The sequence below is a fragment of the Puma concolor genome, chromosome C2, assembly GCF_028749965.1.
Source record: "Puma concolor isolate L17-30 chromosome C2, mPumCon1.1.hap2, whole genome shotgun sequence".
Classification (NCBI taxonomy): domain Eukaryota; kingdom Metazoa; phylum Chordata; class Mammalia; order Carnivora; family Felidae; genus Puma; species Puma concolor.
This window is the reverse complement of record NC_141675.1, coordinates 32,165,409-32,187,203: the sequence shown is the minus strand read 5'-3', so window position 1 is coordinate 32,187,203 and position 21,795 is coordinate 32,165,409. Positions and strand designations below refer to the sequence as shown.

At 40.7% G+C, this 21,795-nt stretch overlaps 1 protein-coding gene and 1 pseudogene across 3 annotated transcripts in view; one reads left to right on the top strand and one right to left on the bottom strand.

Moving 5' to 3' along the window:
* The window catches only part of PCCB (propionyl-CoA carboxylase subunit beta), a 94,198-nt gene extending 73,693 nt beyond the window's left edge, over positions 1 to 20,505 (bottom strand). The window contains exons 1-5 of one of the 3 annotated variants that reach the window (XM_025913766.2): positions 20,267 to 20,504; positions 17,766 to 17,885; positions 16,697 to 16,765; positions 13,745 to 13,801; positions 11,133 to 11,246 (exon numbers count right to left, since the gene is read on the bottom strand). In XM_025913766.2, the coding sequence (XP_025769551.1) occupies positions 11,133 to 11,246; positions 13,745 to 13,801; positions 16,697 to 16,765; positions 17,766 to 17,885; positions 20,267 to 20,449 (543 nt within the window). In that variant the 5' untranslated portion in view covers positions 20,450 to 20,504. Of the gene's footprint in view, positions 1 to 11,132; positions 11,247 to 13,744; positions 13,802 to 16,696; positions 16,766 to 17,765; positions 17,886 to 20,266 lie in introns of all 3 variants that reach the window. The other 2 variants (XM_086674348.1, XM_086674349.1) reach the window with 2 other exon arrangements.
* LOC112850632 (U2 spliceosomal RNA) lies at positions 9,043 to 9,145 on the top strand (annotated as a pseudogene).
* Positions 20,506 to 21,795: the final 1,290 nt, after the last annotated feature.

Sequence of the window (21,795 nt, the reverse complement as noted above, 5' to 3'; positions counted from 1 at the left end):
AGAAGAGAACGCTTGTGCCCTATTGATGGAATGTACATCAGGTCAGCCACTATAAAAAACAGTATGTAGGGTTCTCAAAAATTTAAACATGGAATTACCATATGATCCAGCAATTTCATTTGAGTATTTATGGGAAGAAAATGAAAACACTAATTCAAAAAGATATACGCACCCCTATGTTCACTGCTTTATTTACAATAGCCATGATGTGGAAGCAACTTAAGTACCCTAAGCAACCTAAGGTAAAGGAATGCCTAAAGAGGTAATGTGTGTGTGTGTGTGTGTGTGTGTGTGTGTGTGTGTGTGTGTGTAAAAAAAAAAAAAAAAAGAAATCATGCCATTTGCAACAACACAGATGAACCCAGAGGGTGTTATGCTAAGGGAATTAAGTCAGAGAAAGACAAATACTATATAATTTCACTTACATATGGAATCTAAATTAACAAAACAGAAACAGATGCTAATATGCAAAACTAATGGTTGCTAGAGGGGGTGGGGGAACCAGATAGGTGAAAGGGATTCAGAAATACAGACCTCCAATTATAAAATAAACTCCTAAGGATGAAAAAATACAGCAAAACAAATACAGTCAATATTGTAACAATTTTGTATGCTGACAGACATTAATTATACTTACCATGGCAAGCATTTCATAATTTATGCAAATGTTAAATCAATATGCTATACACCTGAAACTATTATACATCAACTATACTTCAATTAAAAAAAAGGGGGGGGGGAGGGGTTGTTTTATAAAGATAAGCATATAGATCAATGGAAAAGAACAGAGTCCAGAAATTTTTACCTTTATGGCCAATTCATTTTGCACCAAAGTGCCAGGACAATTCAATGGAGACAGAATAGTCATGTCAATAATGTGAAATAAGGATGAATTTTGACCCTGACCTCACACTATAGACAAAAATTTTATATGTATCACAGACCTAACATAAAAGAGACTGGACAAAATATTCATAACTTTGTATTATTACACAGAGTTCTTACATAGGACAATAAAATATAGGACAATAAAAAGACTATTGTCTTACATAGGACAATAAAAGTATAATCTGCAAAGGAAACAAACTGAGTTTTTGGAATTCAACACTTAAAACATTTCTTTCTTAATGGTGACATTTGAAATGAAAACAGAAGAGCCGAAAGACTAGAAGAAAATACCTGCAAACTATGTATTTAATAAAGGACTCGTATTAAAAAGATATAAAGAACTCTTACAACTCAAAACCCAATTATAAAAGGAGCAAAAGATCTAAATAGACATTTCAGCAAAGAAGATACACATAGGAAGATGCTTGGGTGCTTCAGTTGGTAAAGCATCCGACCTTGACTCAGGTCATGATCTCATAGTTCGTGAGTCTGAGCCCCGTGTCAGGCTCTCTGCTGACAGCTCAGAGCCTGGAGTCTGCTTCTGATTCTGTGTCTCCCTCTCTCTCTGCTCCTCCCCCACTCATCCTCGTCTCTCAAAAATAAATATCAGAAAAAATGTTTTGTAAAAGACATACATATGAATAACATGTACATGAAAAGATGCTCAACATGATTTAGTCAGCATTGAAATACAAATAAAACCACAATGAGTTACTACAACATACCATAAAAATGACCATAATGAAAAAAACTGAAATACTCAAGGGTTGACAAGGATGTGAAGAACATGAAACCCTGAATATATTGCTTGTGGTAATGTAAACTGGTAGTCATTTTGGAAAAAAATTTGGCAATTTCTTAAAAACTCATAAGCTTATCAGACCCAATAATTCCACTCTTTATGAAAAACTGTGTTCACACAGAGAGTGATACACAAATGTTCACAGCATTATTTATGACAGCCAAAAAGTTGAAACAACATAAACATCCATCAACTGATAGATGGATAAAATGTGGTATATCCATGTAACATTATTCAGCAATAAAAAAATGACAACTGACACAAAGTACAATATGAATCAACCTCAAAAAAAATTATGTTAAGTGAAAAATGATACAAAAACCTTTGAGACAAAAACTCAGCAACACCATCAAGCAAAATAACATTCACATTATAGGGATCCCAGAAAGAGAAAGGGGGACAAAAATTTACTTGAATAACTGAAAACTTCTCAAATCTGGGGAAGAAAACAGAAATCCCGATCAAGGAGGCACAGAGAGTCCCCAACAAAATCAAGCAAAGGAGGTCCACACCAAAGCCTTGTAACTAAAATGGCAAAAAGCAGCAATAAACAGAGCATTTTATTTTTTTTTTTCAACGTTTATTTATTTTTGGGACAGAGAGAGACAGAGCATGAATGGGGGAGGGGCAGAGAGAGAGGGAGACACAGAATCGGAAACAGGCTCCAGGCTCTGAGCCATCAGCCCAGAGCCCGACGCGGGGCTCGAACTCACGGACCGCGAGATCGTGACCTGGCTGAAGTCGGACGCTCAACCGACTGCGCCACCCAGGCGCCCCAAACAGAGCATTTTAAAAGCATTTAAAAAGAACAGTTAGATACAAAGGAAACCCCTTAAGGCTATCAGCTGATTTTTCACCAGGAACTTCACAGGACAGACAGTAATGGCATGATATATTCAAAGTGCTAAAAGAGGGGCATCTGGTGGCTCAGTCTGTTGTGCGTCTGACTTCGGCTGAGGTCAAGATCTCACAGTTCGTGAGTCTTAGCCCCATGTCAGCTCTGTGCTGACAGCTCAGAGCCTGGAGCCTACTTCAGATTCTGTGTCTCCCTCTCTCTCTGACCCTTCCTTGCTCTCTCTTTTTCTCCCTCTCAAAATTAAACAAACATGAAAAAAAAATTTTTTTTAATAAAAAAGTGCTAAAAGAAGAACATCTGTGGGACGTCTGGGTGGCTCAGTCAGGTGAGCATCCGGCTTGGGCTCAGGTCATCATCTCATGGTTTCTGAGTTCGAGACCCGCACCAGCCTCTGTGCTGACAGCTCAGAGTCTGCAGCCTGCTTCGGATTCTGTGTCTCCCTCTCTCTCTCCCCCTCCCCTGCTCACACTCTGTCCCTCTCTCTCTCTCAAAAATAAACAAACATTTAAAAAAAAATTTAAAAAAAAAGAAGAACATCTGCAACCAAGATACTCTATCCAGCAAGCTATCATTCAAAATAGGAGATATACAGTTTCTCAAACAAAAACCAAAGGAGTTCATCACCACTAAATCAGCCCTACAAGGAACATTAAAGGGGACTCTTTGAATAGAAAGGACAGATCATAAGAGTCAGTAGGGGGCACAAAAGCAGTAAAATTAAGTGTATTTATAAAAAAAATCAGTCAAGATATACACAAAGTAAAAGGATGTAAAGTGTGACACCATATACCTAAAACGTGGGGGGCAGAGGAGTAAAGAATGGGTTCAAATTTAAGGTATCATCAACTTAATATAAACTGTTATATGCAGATGTTATATACCCAGTGGTAACCACAAACCAAAAACCAATAATAGATATACAAAGAATAAAGAGAAAGGAATCCAAGTATATCACTAAAGAAAGCCAGCAAACTATGAAAGAGCAAGAGAAGAAACAAAGAACTACAAAAACAACCATAAAACAAGTAACAAAATAGCAATATATACCTATCAATAATTATTTTAAATGTAAATGGACTAAACACTCCAATCAAAAGACATAGTATGACAGATGGATAAAAAATCAAGACCAATCAACATGCTACCTTCATATCAGACAAAGACACATGCAGACCAGGGTGCCTGGGTGGCTCAATCAGTTAAGCATCCAACTTCAGCTCAGGTCATGATCTCATGGTTCATAAGTTTGAACACTATATAATCATCACTATATAATCATCAATAGAACAATCCAACAAGACGATGTAACAATTGTAAATATTTATGCATCTAACATGAAAGCACCTAAATACATAAAGCAGCTAATAACAAATATACTCTATAGTAAAACCATAATAGCAGGGGACTTTAACCCCCAACTCACATCAATGGATACATCATCCAAACAGAAAATCAACAAGGAAACCATAGTTTTGAATGAAACACTGAACCAGATGGATCTAATACATAGCCAGAACATTCCATCCTAAGACAGTGCAATACACATTCTTTTTAAGCACACATTTAACATTCTATGAATAGATCACATATTGGGCCATAAAACAAGTCTCAACAAATTCAGAACAACTGAAGTCATATACATCTTTTCCAACCACAACACTATGAAATCAACCACAAGAAAAAAATCTGTCAATAACACAAAGCATGGAGGTTAAATAATATGCTACTAAACAATGAATGAGTCAACAAAGAAATCAAAATAAAAAAACAAAACAAAACATGGAGGCAAATGAAAACAGTCCAAAATCTTGGGGATGCAGCAAAAGCTGTTCTAATAGTGAAATTTATAGCAATAGAGGCCTACCGCAAAAATAAAAATCTCCAATATGCAACCTAACCTTACCTAAAGGAGCTATAAAAAGAACCAAACCCAAAACCGGCAGAAGGAATTAAAGAGTAGCGCAGAAATAAGTGAAACAGAAACTAAAAAAACTAATAGAACAGATCGATGAAACCAGGAACTAGTTCTTTGAAAAGATCAACAAAAGTAATAAACCTTTAGCCAGACTCATCAAAAAAAAGAGAGGACTCAAAAATCAGAGATGAAAAAGGAGAGGGGTGGTTGGGTGGCTCAGTCAGTTAAGTGACTTGCTTGGGCTCAGGTCATGATCTTGCAGTTTGTGAGTTCGAGCCCCGTGTCAGGCTCTGTGCTGACAGCTAGAGCCTAGAGACTGCTCCAGATTCTGTCTCCCTCTCTCTCTGCCCCTCTCCCTCTCATGCTATCTCTGTCTCTCAAAAATAAATGTTAAAAAAATTTTTTTAATAAAAAAAATGAAAAAGGAGAAATAACACCACAGATATACAAATAATTGTAACAGAATATTATGAAAAATTATATGCCAACCAACTGGACAACCTAGAAATGGAAAATTCCTAGAAATTTAACCTCCCAAACTGAACAAGGAAAAAATAGAAGATTTGCACAGACCAATCACCAGCAAGGAAATTAAATCAGTAATCAAAAAACTCCCAAGAAACAAAAGTCCAGCACCAGACTGCTTCATGGGTGAATTCTGCCAAACATTTAAAGAAGAGTTAATAACCATTCTTCTCAAACTATTGCAAAAAATAGAAGAAGAAAAGCTTCCAAAAATCAGTCTATGAGGCGTTACCCTGATACCAAAACCAAGATGATACAACAAAAAGAACTACAGACTAATATTTCTGATGAATATAGATGCAAAAATCCTCAACAAAATAGTGGCAAACCAAGTCTAACAATACATTTAAAAAAATCATTCACCACCATCGATGGGATTTACTCCTGGATTGCAAGGGTAATTCAGTATTTGCAAAATCAACATGATACACATAAGGTCAGTAAGAGAAAGAATAAAAACCACATGATTTCAAAAGATGCAGAAGTAAACATTTGACAAAGTACAATATCCATCCATGATTAAAAACAACAAGGGGCACCTTGTTGGCTGGGTGGCTCAGTCGGTAAGTGTCCAACTTCAGCTCAGGTCATGATCTCGCAGTTTGTGAGTTCAAGCTCCACATCAGGCTCTGTGCTGACAGCTCAGAGCCTGGAGCCTGCTTCGGATTCTGTGCCTCCCTCTCTCTCTGCTCCTCCCCCATTCACACTCTGTCTCTCTCTCAAAAATAAACATTAAAAAAAAAATTAAAAAAAAAAAAACACCTCTACAAATAGGGTCAGAGAGAACATACCTCAACATAATAAAGGACATATATGAAAACCCAGGACTAACATTACACTCAATGATGAAAAATCGAGAGCTTTTTCCCTAAGGTCAGGAACAAGACAAGGATGCCCACTCTCACCCCTCTTATTCAATACAGCACACAAAACAGCCACAGCAATCAGACAACAAAAATGAGGCATCCAAATTGGTAAGGAAGAAGAAAAAATCACTACTTGCATATGACAGGATACTATATACAGAAAACCCTATAAAGACTCCACCAAAAAACTACTAGAACTGATAAATGATCTCAATAAGGTCACAGAATACAACATCAGCATCAGAAACCCACTGCATTTTTCTATACACTTATAATGGAAGTAACAGAAAGAGAAATTAAGAAAATAATCACATTTACAATTGCACCAAAAAGAATAAAATAGCAATGAGGTGGAACACTTGTACTGTGAAAACTATAAAATGCTGGTAAAAGAAAAAAAAAAACTGAAAACAATACAAATGGAAATATATACTATGTTCATGGACTGAGAAAAATTGTTAAAATGTCCATACTACCCAAAGCAGTCTATTGATTTAATGTAATCCCTATCAAAATACCAACAGTAATTCAGAATTAGAATAATCCTAAATTGTATGGAACCACTCAAATCCTGAATAACCAAAGCAATAAAAAAGAAAAACAAAACTGGAAGTATAACAATCCCAGATTTCAAGTTTTATTACAAAGCTGTAGTACACAAAACAATAGGATACTGGCACAGAAATACTTAGATCAATGAACACATTAGAAAGTCCAGAAATCAACCCACAATTATACAGTCAATTAATCTTCAACAAAGGGGGCAAGAATATGCAATGGGAAAAAGACAGTCTCTTCAACAAATGGTATTGGGAAAACTGGACAGCTATATGTCAAAAAATGAAACTGGACCACTTTCACCACACACAAAAAATGAACTCAAAATGGATTAAAGACCTAAATGTAAGACCTGATACCATTAGGGGTGCCTGGGTGGCTCAGTCAGTTAAGTGTCTGAGTCTTGATTTTGGCTCAGATCATGATCTCACAGGTTCATGGGATCAAGCCCCACATCTGGCTCTACCCTCACAGGGCAGAGTCTGCTTAGGATTCTCTCTCACTCTCTCTCTCTCTCTCTGGCCCACCCTGATTATGCTCTCTCAAAATAAATAAAACATTAAAAAAAAAAAAAAGACCTAAAACCATTTAAGTCCTAGAAGAGGGGGCACCTGGGTGGCTCAGTCAGTTAAGTGTCCAACTTTGGCTCAGGTCATGATTTCACAGTTTGTGATTTCGAGCCCCATGTCAGGCCCTGTGCTTACAGCCAGAGTCTGGAGGGTTCTGTGTCTCCCTCTCTCTCTGCCCCTCCCTGCTCACCAATAAATAATGAACATTAAGAAATATATAAAAAATAATAATAAAGTCCTAGAAGAGAGCACAGGCAGTAATTTCTCTGATAATGACCATAGCAACATTCTTCTAGATAGGTCTCCTAAGGGAAACAAAAGCAAAAATAAACTATTGGGACTTCATCAAAATAAAAAAGTTTCTGCAGAGTGAAAGAAAGAAATCAATGAAACTATAAACAACCTACTAAATGAGAGAAAATATTTGCAAATAACGTATCTGATAAAGGGTTAGTGCCCAAAATATATAAAGAACTGATATAGCTCAACATCCCAAAAACAAATAATCCAATCAAAAACTGGGCAGAAGACATGAACAGATATTTCTCTAAAGAAGACATCCTTAGCCAACAGGCACATGAAAAGATGCTCAACATCACTTATCATCATGGAACTGCAAATCAAAACCATAATGATATACCACCTCACACCTGTGAGGTGGCAAAAATCAAAAACACAACAATAAGTGTTGGCAAGGACACGAAGAGAAAAGAACCTTCATGCACCACTGGTGGAAATGCAAACTTGTGCAGCCGCTGTGGAAGACAGTATGGAGGTTCTTCAAAAAAAATTAAAAACAAAATTACCCTATGATCCAGTAATCGCTCTGCTGGGTATTTACCCAAAGAATACAAAACACTAATTCTAATTCCAAGGGATATATGCACCCCTATGTTTACTGGAGCATTATTTACAATAGCCATATTAGAGAAGCAACCCAAGTGTCCATCAATAGATGAACGGATAAAAGTGATACACACACACACACACACACACACACACACACACACACACACAGGAATATTACTCAGCCATAAAAAAAGAATAAAATCTTGCCATTTGCAACAACATGGATGGAACTAGAGTATAATGCTAAGTGGAAGAAGTCAGAGAAAGACAACTACTATGTGATTTCACTCATATGTGGAGCTTAAGAAACAAAACAAACGCAGGGTGCCTGGGTGACTCAGTTAAGTGTCTGACCTCAGCTCAGGTCACGATCTTGCGGTTCATGAGTTCAAGCCCCGTTTTGGGTTCTGTGCTGAGAGCTCAGAGCCTGTAGCCTGCTTCAGATCCTGTGTCTCCCTGTCTCTCTGTCCCTCCTCCACTCATCTCTGTCTCTCTCTCTCTCTCTCTCTCAAAAATAAACTTAAAAAAAAAAAAAAATGGGGGCGCATGGGTGGCTCAGTCGGTTAAGTGTCCAACTTCGACTCAGGTCATGATTTCACGCTCTGTGAGTTCCAGCCCCGCATCAGGCTCTGTGCTGACAGCTCAGAGCCTGGAGCCTGCTTCAGATTCTGTGTCTCCCTCTCTCTCTGGCCCTCCCCCATTCATGCTCTGTCTCTCTCAGTCTCAAAAATAAATAAACGTTAAAAAAAATTTTTTTTTAATAAATAAATAAAAATGAACAAAAGAAAAAGACAAAAAATACTCTTAAGTATACAGAACTGATGGTTACCAGAAAGGAGTTGGGGGAGGCAGATGGGTGAAATAGGTGAAAGGGATTAAGAGTTCACTTATTGTGGGGTAGCTGGGTGGTTCAACTCAGTTAAGTGTCTGACTTTGGCTCAGGTCATGATCTCATGGTTCATGAGTTCGAGCCCCACATCGGGCTTTCTGCTGTCAAGGCAGAGCCCGCTTCAGATCCTCTGCCCCCCTGTCTCCACCCCCCCCACTTGCACTTTTACTCTCTCTCAGAATAAATAAACTTAAAAAAAAAGTTCACTTATCAGTAAGGAGCACTGAGTAATGTATGGCACTGTTAAATCACTACATTATACACCTGAAACTAATGCTGTTGTTAATTTTACTGGAATTCAAAAAGTCACTGAATTACATGCTTACATTCTTCTCAGCCTTTTGGCTAAGATCAAGTGTAGTATCTGTTCTTTTCAGAGTTACATTCTTACAATGGATGGATTTTAGGGTTTGTAAATTATACCTCTTATAAAACTTCCAAAAAAATGTTAAGGTCATAGAGGAAAAAGAAAAACTGTCCCAAATTAAAAAAAAAATTTTTTTAACATTTATTTATTTTTTGAGACAGAGACAGAGCATGAACGGGGGAGGGTGAGAGAGAAAGAGGGAGACACAGAATCCGAAACAGGCTCCAGGCTCTGAGCAGTCAGCACAGAGCCCGACGCGGGGCTCAAACTCATGACTATGAGATCATGACCTGAGCTGAAGTCAGACGCTTAACCGACTGAGCCACCCAGGCGCCCCTAAAACTGTCCCAAATTAAAGGAAATAAAAAGGAAATTAATTAAAGGAAATTAAAAAAATACAACTAAATACAGTACTTAATCCTGGACTGGATGGGGCATAGGGGTACAGGAGAACAGCTACCAAAGGCTTTATTAGGATCACTTGATGAAATCTGAATTGCCATAGATAAAAATATTGATGAATTCATATTAAATTTCCTGATTTCTATTACTGTACTCGTTTTATCACAGAATGCCCTTGTTCTCAGGAAACACACAATGAAGGATTTAAGGGCTAAAGGAGGTACAATCTCCAGTTTATTCTCAAATGTTTCAGAGAGAAATATAACCTGCAAATATATACTTATGGAGAGAAATGATAGAGCAAATGGGCAAAATGTAAACAAGTGGTGAATCTGGGTAAAGGACATACAGGGAGTTCCTTGAACTGTTTTTGCATTTTTTATGTAAAATTTGAAATTTTATCAAAATTACAAAAAAAATTTTAAACAGTACAGTAGCAGGAAGTGGCTGGAGGTGTAGAAATGACAAGCAGCATTAGTAAATAATTTATTAAAGTCACTGAAGCCTATCTCCTGAAAAGAAAACACAACACAACCTGCAGCCTATACTCACAAAGATGGGTTAGACTAGGAGATATTCTAAAACCCTGATAACCTCTAAAATGTGGGGATTTACTGCCACTTCTCTTATGGCCATGCTTTCTTTCCTTCATTTCCAACACAGGCATGACTACCAGGTTAGGGGGCAAAGGAGATTTTCCAGGCCTAAACTGTTCTGACTATGCCACCCAAAGTGCTAATTCTCCCCAGTAGGTTATTCCTAGAGCTCAAGATTAAAGATTAAAAAGTAGGTTCACAAAGTGGCTTCTCAACGAACATGTGTATTCCCACAACTAGCAGAGCAGCTTACACAAATACACATTTTTCTGATGGATCACAAAGGGCAGTAGCCAGGGATAAAACATTCATAAGCCTGCAGGCCAGGGAGATGACAAGAACAGCTGGCCTGATTAGAAACAATGTCTGCCTGTCTCTTTCCTGCCTTCTCCCTATTTCCTCCCCTCCCCAGAAATACAGACCTCTCCCTTTCCTCAAGTTTCCATCTGGCAGTATCTCTCTCCCTTACCCCAACCTCCTTTACCTTCTTATAACATACTTCCTACTTCAAGTAATACATCTAATCTACTTTTGTGTTTTTCATTTCTTTCTTTGTAATTTTAGTTTGTAAGTAAGCAGAAAGATCTGATATACTGTTCATCAAATGTTTCCGAATAGTGGGATTTGGCTGATTTTTCTTCTTTGTACTACAACTTGAACTTCATATGATGCTATTGTGTTTTAAACAAAATAAAATACTACTTATTTTTTTAATTCCTAATTCTAGCAAATCAATTCATTTTAAACTTTCATAATATTCCATGTCCCTTGCTTTTGAGAAAAATTAGGTGATTTCCCCTATAAGTGATCTTTAATTTTGTTTTCCCCTAAGAGTTGCCCTCTGTGATAAAAAAAAAGTAAACCCTCTCCACCTACTCTCTTGCTTTTTGTACACCTTCCATGCCTTCCCCAGTGACACAGGAAGAAGCCACAGAACAGACACAAGGTAGATAACAAGGAATAGGGATGGGAAAGCTCTAACCAGGGCACAGCTTAGAAATTAAGCCTTGTATTGTTTTATTCTGTAAATACTATTAACAGGTTTCTTACCAGAAAAATGTCTGCATAGCCAGCCAAAGACTCTACTCCCTCTTGGATCCGTGCTCCCCCAGAGTCATTCAGTCCAATCACTGGAGCCCCCACTGTCATGGCCTGGTCCATGATCTGAGACAGCAAAGCAATCTTTTATGAGACAACTGATCCTTTTATCAAAAACAATTTATAAAGTACCATGGTGTTTTCTGGAAAATGTTCCAAGTGCACTTTTCTTTTTAAATGCTCATTCTGAGAGAGAGAGAGAGAGAGAGAGAGAGAGAGAGAGAGAGGAGAGCATGCGCATGTGAATAGGGAGAGGGGCAGAGAGAGAGAAGAGAGAGAATCCCAAGTAGGCTCCACACTGTCAGCACAGAGCACGATGCAGGACTCAATCTCATGAGCCATGAAATCATGACCTGAGCCGCAATCAAGAGTTGGATGTTTAACCAAGTGAGCCATTTGGGTGCCCCTAATTACACTTCTCAAAACAGGAATCATTAACACTGGCTTCATTCCCCATGATGATTAGGTACCTCCATGGAAAACAGAACCAAAATTTTAAGGGCTGATTAAAGCCCTTCAGGCATCCAAGAGCCAAAGCACTTCCCACCAGCAGGGGATAAGACTGCTCATAGCAACCATTTCTGAGCCACAGGCCCAGGCTATATTTTCCAGTATCCAGGTTTGTTCCCAACTTTTTTTTTTCATGCAGGTTCCATGCCCAACGTAGGGATTGGGCATGGCCTTGAGAACTCACGACCTTGAGATCTCATGACCTTGAGATCAAGAGTCACATGTTCTACTGGCTGAGCCAGTCAGGCATCACCACCTACCCCCGCCCCCCTTACTCTTTTGAAAGAACTGACACTAAACACAATAACAAAATAGTATTTTTATGAAAGTACATGTAGATCCATCTGTTAACCAGAGCCAGGCCCAAGCCTGATTTCACTTGTAATAAGGCATATTTTCCTCATGGGTCAGTAGTTGAGGGCTTAATAAGCAACATTCCTAAGAACGCTTTTCAGTTCACAAAGTACTTCCACTTCCATTATCTCATTCAACCTGATAACAGAGGCAGTGAAAAGAAAAATTAGAGAGGATTAAAAGTTAAGTGATTGGCCCAAGGTTTCAGAAATAATACATGACAAGATCACATCTAGAATCCAGGTTTTCCATTACACAGGGAAGCACTGCTTGACTATTAACAGTCAACCGTACCTTTAATTCCACATTTCTCCAAGTATGATCTATACTTTTATTCATCTCCAGAGCATCTCATCACTAGCAGTGGAGGTTTTTTAGTTTTTTTTTTTTATTTTTTTTACATTGATTTATTTTTGAGAAAGAGTGAGACAAAGCATGAGCAGGGGAGGGGCAGAGAGAGAAGGAGACACAGAATCTGAAGCAGGCTCCAGGCTCTGAGCAAGTGGTCAGCACAGAGCCTGATGTGGGGCCCGAACCCACAAACTGTGAGATCATGACCTGAGCCAAAGTTGGACACTCAACAGACTGAGCCACCCAGGTGCCCCAGCAGTGTTTTTTAAAATACCATCATGTAATCCTTGCACTGTTCTTTATCCTTTAGTACCTGGATTCTCCACCTAGATCATGGGCTCTTTACCTGGAGTCTTCAGAATCCCAAGGGGTCTGTAATAGATTTCATCCATGCATTGCTTGGATGGGAAAAAATTTACTCTTTACCTTTATTAACTCTAGCTGATCTTTACCATACCTTTTAATTATGAACACAGGAAACAAAATCATTATTTTATGAGAAATACCTGTGACTTTATATTAAAAGAAGCCATGGATATTTTTATGTCACACTAAAGTTGCAGGTATCTTGAAGTAGCATTTTCTTTTTTTTTTTTTTTTATTTTAACGTTTATTTTTGAGACAGAGAGAGCAGAGCATGAACGGGGGAGGGTCAGAGAGAGAGGGAGACACAGAATCTGAAACAGGCCCCAGGCTCTGAGCTGTCAGCACAGAGCCCGATGCGGGGCTCGAACCCACAGACTGCGAGATCATGACCCAAGCCGAAGTCGGACGCTCAACCGACTGAGCCACCCAGGCGCCCCTTGAAGTAGCATTTTCACTCATGCCTACTTTGAAACTATAGAGGTTTAAATGCACAGCTAAATCTTGTTATTTGATAAATTTGAAAGCACACAGATTACAAATAGGAGTGCCTGGGTGGCTCAGTTGATTAACCATCCAAGCCTTGATTTCAGCTCAGGTCATGATCTCACAGTTGGGGAGATCAAGCCCCATATCAGGCTCTGTGCAGACAGTGCAGAGCCTGCTTGGGATTTTCTTTCTTTCTCTCTCTCTCTCTCTCCCTCCCTCTCAAAATAAACAAACATAAAAAGCATGAATATTACAATTGTAATTTTTTTTAATATTTTTTAATTCTTTGTAATCCTACATATCTTATGCATGTAAATCATTACCAGATTGCCAAAGGGATCCATGATACAAAAAATGTGAAGAATTCCTGCCTTGGACTAAAGGGATGTTTGGGTCTGCACCCACCCCACATACACAGCTCATTGTCTTGCACCCCAATATTTAATATGAACTATGTGACTGATGAAAGTACTGGGTTTTCAAGATTAAATACTTACTTTGCAGATCTTTTGGGCATGTGCCCCAGACAGACTACCTCCAAAAACTGTAAAATCCTAAAAAGAAAACAAATCAACAAATAAAATATAGTCACTAGCCAGGAATGAAAAGCCAGGAGGAAGACGAAATGAAAAACTCTTAGTCAAAAGTTTTTGAAGGATTTTCAGGAGTTCAAAAAATTAGGAATGGTCTTTTATTCACTATTCTATGGAGTAATTTGTACCTTAGAGGGAATTCATGTATTGTCAACAGCAAAAGACTTAGTCTTTGCTCTACAAAAATGAATCCTAGCTCTCTAAGGAAAACTTTTCATGCAGAATTAACCTGAAAAATCAGATTCTATAGATGTCAGGCAGGCATTTCTATTACTAGAAATATTTGCCATTCTGGGGCACCTGGGTAGCTCTGTCAGTTGGGCGTCCGACTTCGGCTCAGGTCATGATCTCATGGTCCGTGAGTTCGAGCCCCACGTCGGGCTCTGTGCTGACAGCTCAGAGCCTGGGGCCTGTTTCAGATTCTGTGTCTCCCTCTCTCTGACCCTCCCCCATTCATGCTCTGTCTCCCTCTGTCTCAAAAATAAATAAACGTTAAAAAAAAGAAAAAAGAAAAAGAAATATTTGCCATTTTGACAAGAGGTTAAAAAAAAAAAAGACAATCAGAGCCCTCACGGCTTCCTCTTGCTTATGGAATTTCATTACCTTCTGATATAAAGGGCTTCTTGTGGGAAGGACCTCCTTTCTAAAACCACCTCAAAAAGCGAGTAATTAAAAACAGAGTCAGCCCAGGAGGACAAAAAAGGAAGAGGAAACAATGGCAGAGGAGAGAGTGAACAACAATCTCAGGGGAACTGAAAGCACAAAAAGAGTATCTGACTTGGAGCAAATGGAAGCCTATATACTGCAGGGGGAGTAACCACAAGGATGGAACAACCCAGGAACTATAGGAAGTGGGGGGGGGGGGGGGGCAGGGGAACAGACTGATAAAAACTCTGGGTTAGGAGCAGTTGGACCCCACAGGGCCTCTCCTTCACCTTGAGAAGAGGAAACATTTATTGTCTAAAGCAATTTCACCAGAAGGACTCTGGATTCACAATCACCAGTGGCAAAAGAAAGCAAAGGTGAGGCTAAAAACATCTGAGATTAGGAACCTATACAAGAATAGATTGTCCTCCCCCAGAACATACCTATGAACAATTATCAGTCAAGAGACTAAGGCTGCTTCTTCAGAAAAGCAGAAGATCCCCAGAAAAAACAACTGCAGATATTAACATTTTGGGGATCAGTACAAAAAACTGGCTCATCACTCCCTACCCTAAGTATCCTTCAGGGCTTATTTCAAATGCCCCATTTTCCCTAAAGCATTCCTCAAGGCTGAATGTGATCATCCACTGTCCCGGGCCCACAGCACTTACCCAGAATCACTCTTGCCCTCATCTGTACAGAACTCCTGTTCTGCCCCAATTTATCTACAAAATGAGATTAGGTTCTTCAGGGCAGGAACTGTGGCTCAGTCATCTCCCTCTCCTTGCCCCCAATCCTCATCCTACCCTACCCCATGGGCATAAGAAGTAATCAAAAGTATCAATTCAATGAATTTTGTATTTGCTCAAAAGTTAGAAGGTTGAGTCCAGAAAGTACAATAACTTACTTTGTTCTAGCTATCTTATTAATAATTCCTTCTGTACACGTTTTTGCATCTTTCTGTACAAGTTTTTGCCTAGCTCTCATAATTTCTTCTAGTTAAGTAGTTGGTAGACCCATTTATAACAGTTTTAAAACATGTCAAAGGTAATTCATTAAGTGAATGAGTACTAAGTACATTTAAAATTAACCAGTTATTTAATACTGAACCCATAATTTTAATATTTAACAAGCTTTATAATGTTAGATCTGTAAAAGGAACTAAGTATTTAGAATTATACGTATTCTTCCACGTCTTGAGGTGGAGAGGGGTGGTAATCAAACCCAAAATAATATAGTGTTAGTTTACTATTAGCTGCTGTAACAATTACCACAAATTCAGTGGTTTAAAACAACACAAATTTATTCTCTTCACAGTTCTGTAATTTAGAAGTCTTACATGGGCCTCACTGAGCTACTCTCAAGGTTAGCATGATTAGATGTCTTTCTGGAGGCTCCAAGTGAGAATCTGTTTTCTTGCCTTTTCCCTGTTCTGGCGACCAAATGCATTCCTTTGCTCATGACCTCCTTCCTCCATCTTCTTAAACACCAATGGCAGGTGAAGCCCTTCTCAGCACATTCTTCCGACCTCCTCTTCTGCCTCTCCTTCTTTTAAGGACCCTTGTGATTATATGTGTCCACCTGGGTAACCCAGCCTACTTTATTTTAAGGCCAGCTAATCAGTGACACTAATTCCATCTGCAGCTTAATTCCCCTTTGCCATGTAAGGTAATATAGTCACAGGTTTTGAGAATTAGGAGTTGGACATCTTTGGGAGCTATTCTGCCTACTATATTTTCCTATGGTTTCAGTGTGAAGAAACTGTATCCATCCTTATGAAGCCTAACAAAACTTGTTTGAATAGTTTCATGAAGCCCAAAACTGAGGGGCCTATGTTCCTGAGACTCAAGTCCCTTCCACCCAGGCTGCATTCACAGCACTCTCTTAGGCCCACACATTGCCCAGGACATGGATGCCCTCCAGGCACACACCCAACCCACCAAGAAACATCTCATTCACTTAGAATAAACTCCTGGTTCCTGGGACTTTTTACATGATTAGTGCCCTGTGATTATCCCTAAAACAGACTCAGGATTCTGAGAAAAACACATACTATGGTAGAATATTCTGGACACATGCACTGAAAAACAAAGTATATCCCTCTTCTGCCCCCACTACAGGCAAGTTTTCATTCCTCAAGACTTTCTTCTCACATATTTGGTCCTGGCTCTGCCCTCCAGGAAAGCTCAGCCTATTCGAGTTATTAAATACCTGACTGAAGACATAAACCAATCTTCCATTGATTCGGCCCCGTCCAGTGACCACACTGTCTCCAGGAAACTACCAGAAAAACAGAAAAATAAAAGTTAAAAAAACCAAATACATCTTTTAATGAATTTGACAATTATGCCCGAATGAAAGAACAAAAAAATAAAATAACCCACCCTAAATTTCTTAAAATTCAATATGAATCAAGAACATGAAGGAATCTCCCCTTCCCCTTCTCAGCTCTGCAATAGCAAGCACTAGGCTACTGGTTCATCAACAGAAGTAACGGGCACTATAGTTAGGCTTCATCTTCCTTCTTAACAGTAAAATAATCAAGACTCCCCCTAGGGCCACTGCTACCAAATGCCACAGGAAGGAGAAGGGCATATAATGACACATGGCAACTCTAGAAAGCCACACACCCCACCTCCAAGCCTTAGGGAAAACCCATCATTTTGCTTGGAATCCTGGGATTCTGTGTAGCCCATAATGACTCAAACGGAGCCAGCTGATGCGATGCCAAGTTCACAAATCTTTGGTGAATAACAGCATATATACAGACCTGAGGAAAACTGATCAAAAGTGAATACAGAGAACTCTGCATACCCATGGAGAACATCCAATTAAAAAAAGTGTCAGTGACTCTGACTTTAAAAACTCCATAAAGTCAAAGTGTCAAAAGAGGCAAGTGGTCCTGCTTTAGGGGTCTCTGGTGCCTAGATGGACCAGAACACAACCAAGACATTTTCGCCTTTCCTTCTAAGTTTGTCACTCCATACCTGCAAGAACTCTGAACCCACAACCAGAGACCTGGAAACTGGGCCATAGTCACACTGCACAAGGTATGAACAGTCCCATTCCATTCCTTCATCTGCAAAGGTAACTGGGGGAATCTGGAGGCCCAATAGTACTTCTTCAGAGGCACTCTTACACTTTCAGGCTTCTAACTTGAAAACTATTAAATGTACCTTGAGTTCCAGATGGCCTTCATTATTAGGCTAATGAGTAGGTCAGCAGGGCCACGGCTAGACAGTGCAACTTAGAGGCTCACACCACCATTGTAAAAAGATACCTTATTCTTATCAGCAGCCATTCCAAAATCTGCACATCTGTGTTCCACAAACATGTCGCTCTCAACAAAACTGCCAGGGTCCAGCAAGAGGCTGATCCGCTCTCTGGCAGTCAGCTTTCCCTAAAATACAACAAAAACCATTCAGTCATGTCATCATAGAGGTCAGTAAGCAAGGAGTGCTTGTGAGTGGGCCACGAAGACAGGTTTTGCCCCTTCACCTCACATGAAAGCCTCTATTCCATCAACCCACCCAAAACACTGGTGTTATCAGTAGATATCAGCCAGTAAGTAAATCAGGGCAGACAGGCTACTCCAGGAGCTACCAACTGTGGAGGGTAAATAAGGAAGTAGGAAGAGGAAAAGATGGAGAGAAGTGGGGGTAAGGAGAGCCTGACCCTGGAACAAGATAACTAGTTCCACAAACATTTACTGGAGACCTAACGAGTAATAAAAAGAAGAATGGAAAAGTAGGAGGTGGAAAACTAAATCAGGCTTACTGAAGGGCCTAAGGCTACACCCCCACATTCACAAGTTTCTTCTAGGGAACCCCACACAAACTCACCTCACTAGTGTCCAACCCTAAAGACACTTTCAGGACTACTTCCTGGTTCTTCTGCCTCTTCCATGGCTTCTCCTACTATCCTACATTGGGGCTCGGCTTAGAAACCCCACACCTGACAGTGATACTATAATATGGCAACAACCCCACAGCAGGTAGTGCCTGAGATGAAAAGGAGTTAAACAGAGTGGTAAAGAGCTCATGTGAGAGGAGTGAAAAAATGCTTCTTGGAGATGAGGTTGGAACCTTCAAGTTATCAAGAGCCTCTGTTGCTTGGATTCTCAAGCCCTTAGACTAAGCCAAACACCCAGGCCTACTGTCCTCTGCCCTCTCTCCACCCAAGGGAAAAACCTCAAGTTTGGCTCTTTTTTCCCCCCATAATAAAGCAGCCAAAGCCACTGAGGTCGTTTTAAAACAGACAAACATATACACTGTTGTGTGGAGTAAGTTTTCCAGAAAGCAATTTAGCAACATATATTAGAGTGTTCAAAATATTCCTATCTTTTGACCCAGTGATTCCATTTCTGGAAATCTATCCTATGGAAGTCATCCAAAAATTGTTGAAAAGGGGGTGGAGTGGGGGATTTAAATCAAGTCAGCCTCCTAAGTCAGCTCTGGCAAAAGAAAAATAGCTTCTGGAGCCTGCATCAAAACCCAGTACGGTCCACCTAGCAAAGAGGTGGGGTGATGTTCCAGGGAGAATTCAGCAATGGGCCCCAATACAAAGCGTGCACAGGAGCACTGCCAGGCCTTTCCAAAGTATGATGTAAAAATTCCTTCAACCCAGACAGAGCCACCCCAGGGGAGGAAGGGAAAGCACTCCTGGCACCACACACAACCAAATTTACATCTTGCTCCCAAGAGGTAAGAATTATTACTATCTTCTGTTTAGAATAAACTGACTCCTCAGGATTAAGTAACTTGTCAAAAAGGAATGGTCACCTTCATGCTCTTGTCAAATGGGGATTTCCATCTAAATCAACACCTAGAATTCAATCAAGAACTAGTTCGAATTTCCTCACTGAAGACGCCCAGCCTTCCACCCCAGTCACCACCCCCAGGCTTGACATGTGCCTCGGTGCCCTTCACCGCTAAGAATTTCACTTCTGCATCTTCCCGGTTATTTAACTCACCCAGCACAAAGGTCCAGTTTCACACACATATCAGTGACGCACCGCGTGAGCCTACTTCCAAGTCCCTGGTCACCCATCTGGGTCTCAGTTTCTCCTGCTGATAAATGGCCACCCACCTTATCTCTGAAGGCCAGCTGTAATTCTCGCCTCAAAAACCTCCCTGCCTCCGTCGCGCATCGTGCCTTTCCTACCCAGCATGTCTATGCATGCTGAGATCCTAAAGGCGTTCAGCCAGCATTGAGGAGGCAGAAGTTCCCACAAGATCCGGGAGCTCAACCCACCCCAGATTAATGTGAGAGTTTGCCCAAGTTACTTCCCCCACCATATGCTTCGATTTTCCTGCTACCATGATGGAGCAAGAACCGTATACTACCTACCACTCTTCCTCCGGGCATGAGAAGAACACGCAGAATTTTTGTTTCGTTTTTTTATTAAGTGCCCGTCATCGCTTCTGTAGCTCTACCAATAAGATTGTGAGGGGGAAAATACTATTTTCTCCTTTCAATAAACTGACTCCTAGTGATTAACTGGTCCAAAAGTTTATAGAAGTTAAATGGTGAGTTGTCTGGGGCCGAGCAGCTGCGACTAAAAATCCAGAAGTAAAGGACAGGGCAATGAGGCACAAAGGTACTTATTCTCGTTTTACCTGCTATTTGGTGAAAGGCTACAGGTTGTCAGGGTGAACCTTCTCGTCCCCGCCCCTCCTCGGCATCGCGCGGATTGGCTGAAAGGACTGGGGCGCCGCGAGCCGGAAACTCTGTAATAGGTTGCGAACGCCAGGGGGATGGTCGGGTCTCCCTAGGACTCACTCGTTTATGCTGCGCGTCGATGCGACGCTGGCCTCCTCCCAGCAACGCGGCGTTGCGCTTGTTTTCGATGCGCTCGTTAACCGAGACGGGCTGGCTACACAGGCTGCGGACCGCACCGCGGAGACCGCCCACCGCAACGCTGAGTCTTGCTCCAGCCGCCACCACGCGCATTGCCGCCGCCATCTTTGCTCCGCGGCGAGCTCCCAGCCGGTGCGCCTGAGTACGCTTCTGCGTCAAGCGTGGGTATCGGGTTCTGCGCCTGCGCAGCATGGGTGGGACGTAGAGAGCCTATGGGCTGGACGTCTCAGCGCGCTTAGAAGAAAAGCCTGAGAGTTCGAGACTCCATACCGCTCTGGGACATCATCCTGAGAAGGATAGTACTGTCCTCAGATCTGGTGCCTTCCTTGCTGCACAGAAGATGGACTTAATCCTTGCTCTTCTCTGGCTACCTTGACCTCGAATTTGGTCGTCCCACCACCTCCAGAAAATGAGTAGGTAATAGGAGCTAACCAACATGTATTAAACACTGCCAGGTGTGGCTTAAAGCACTCACGTGCATTAGCTTATTATCCTGATTTCACAGATGAGGCAAGTGAAGCACAGAGAGGTAGAGTGATTTGATCAAGAGCCAACACTAAAGATGTGGTGGAACCAGGATTCAGACACACAGACCAACTATGTGCCGCATATTGAGCACAGGTCACTTAACCTCTAGTGGGTAGTTCTCAAAATGTGAGCCCAGCAGTGGGAAAAAGTGGGAAATGCAGACTTTCAAATTCTCATACTCCGCCCCAGACCAACTGAATTAAATTCTGAGGGAGCAGCCAGCAATCTGTTTCACCAGACGACCTCTAGGTGATTTTGACGCTTGCTAGATTTTGAGAACTACTCCTCTAGGAATTTAGAACTGAACTCTTAGGAGCTTGTCCATCTGTTTCCCCAGCTAACAAGCAGCTCTTTAAGGCAAAGTGCAAGGTGTCTATTTTGCATTCTTAGCTACAGAAAACTAAAATTGATCATTAAACTCTCCAAGCTCCAGCTCACAGCTAGAGCCTTCATAAAGTCCAAATTCTGGGTTGGGACTTTGATGTTAATTCAATTCAGCAAATCTTTTTGAGCACCTACTATGTGCCAAGAACCACCAGTGTTTTTCATATTTCCTGGAGTAGGAATTGTTCACCTAGCATGCAAGGAAGCTGAGGGTCCAAAGTCTGAGGTTGTGTGACTGGACAAAGCCTACCTGCATGTGCCTAACCCCATAGTAGATGTTGTTGGCCCGGCATCTGGGTCCCTGCTTTAAGAACCTCATCAACCTGGAGAGAGAGACAAAGGATCTGCCTGGTAGCACAGGGGAGAATTTGGGCAAGGCTGGATGTGTCAAGAAGAGTAGCTCTGAAATGTAACTGCATGTAGCATATTCAGATTCCCATATGGTTCTACCATCCACTTTTTGGGAATGGTGGTAAATGAGACTGCAAAGCAGTAACAGAGTTAAAGTATGAAGAATTTTGCCATGTTCAGAAATTGGG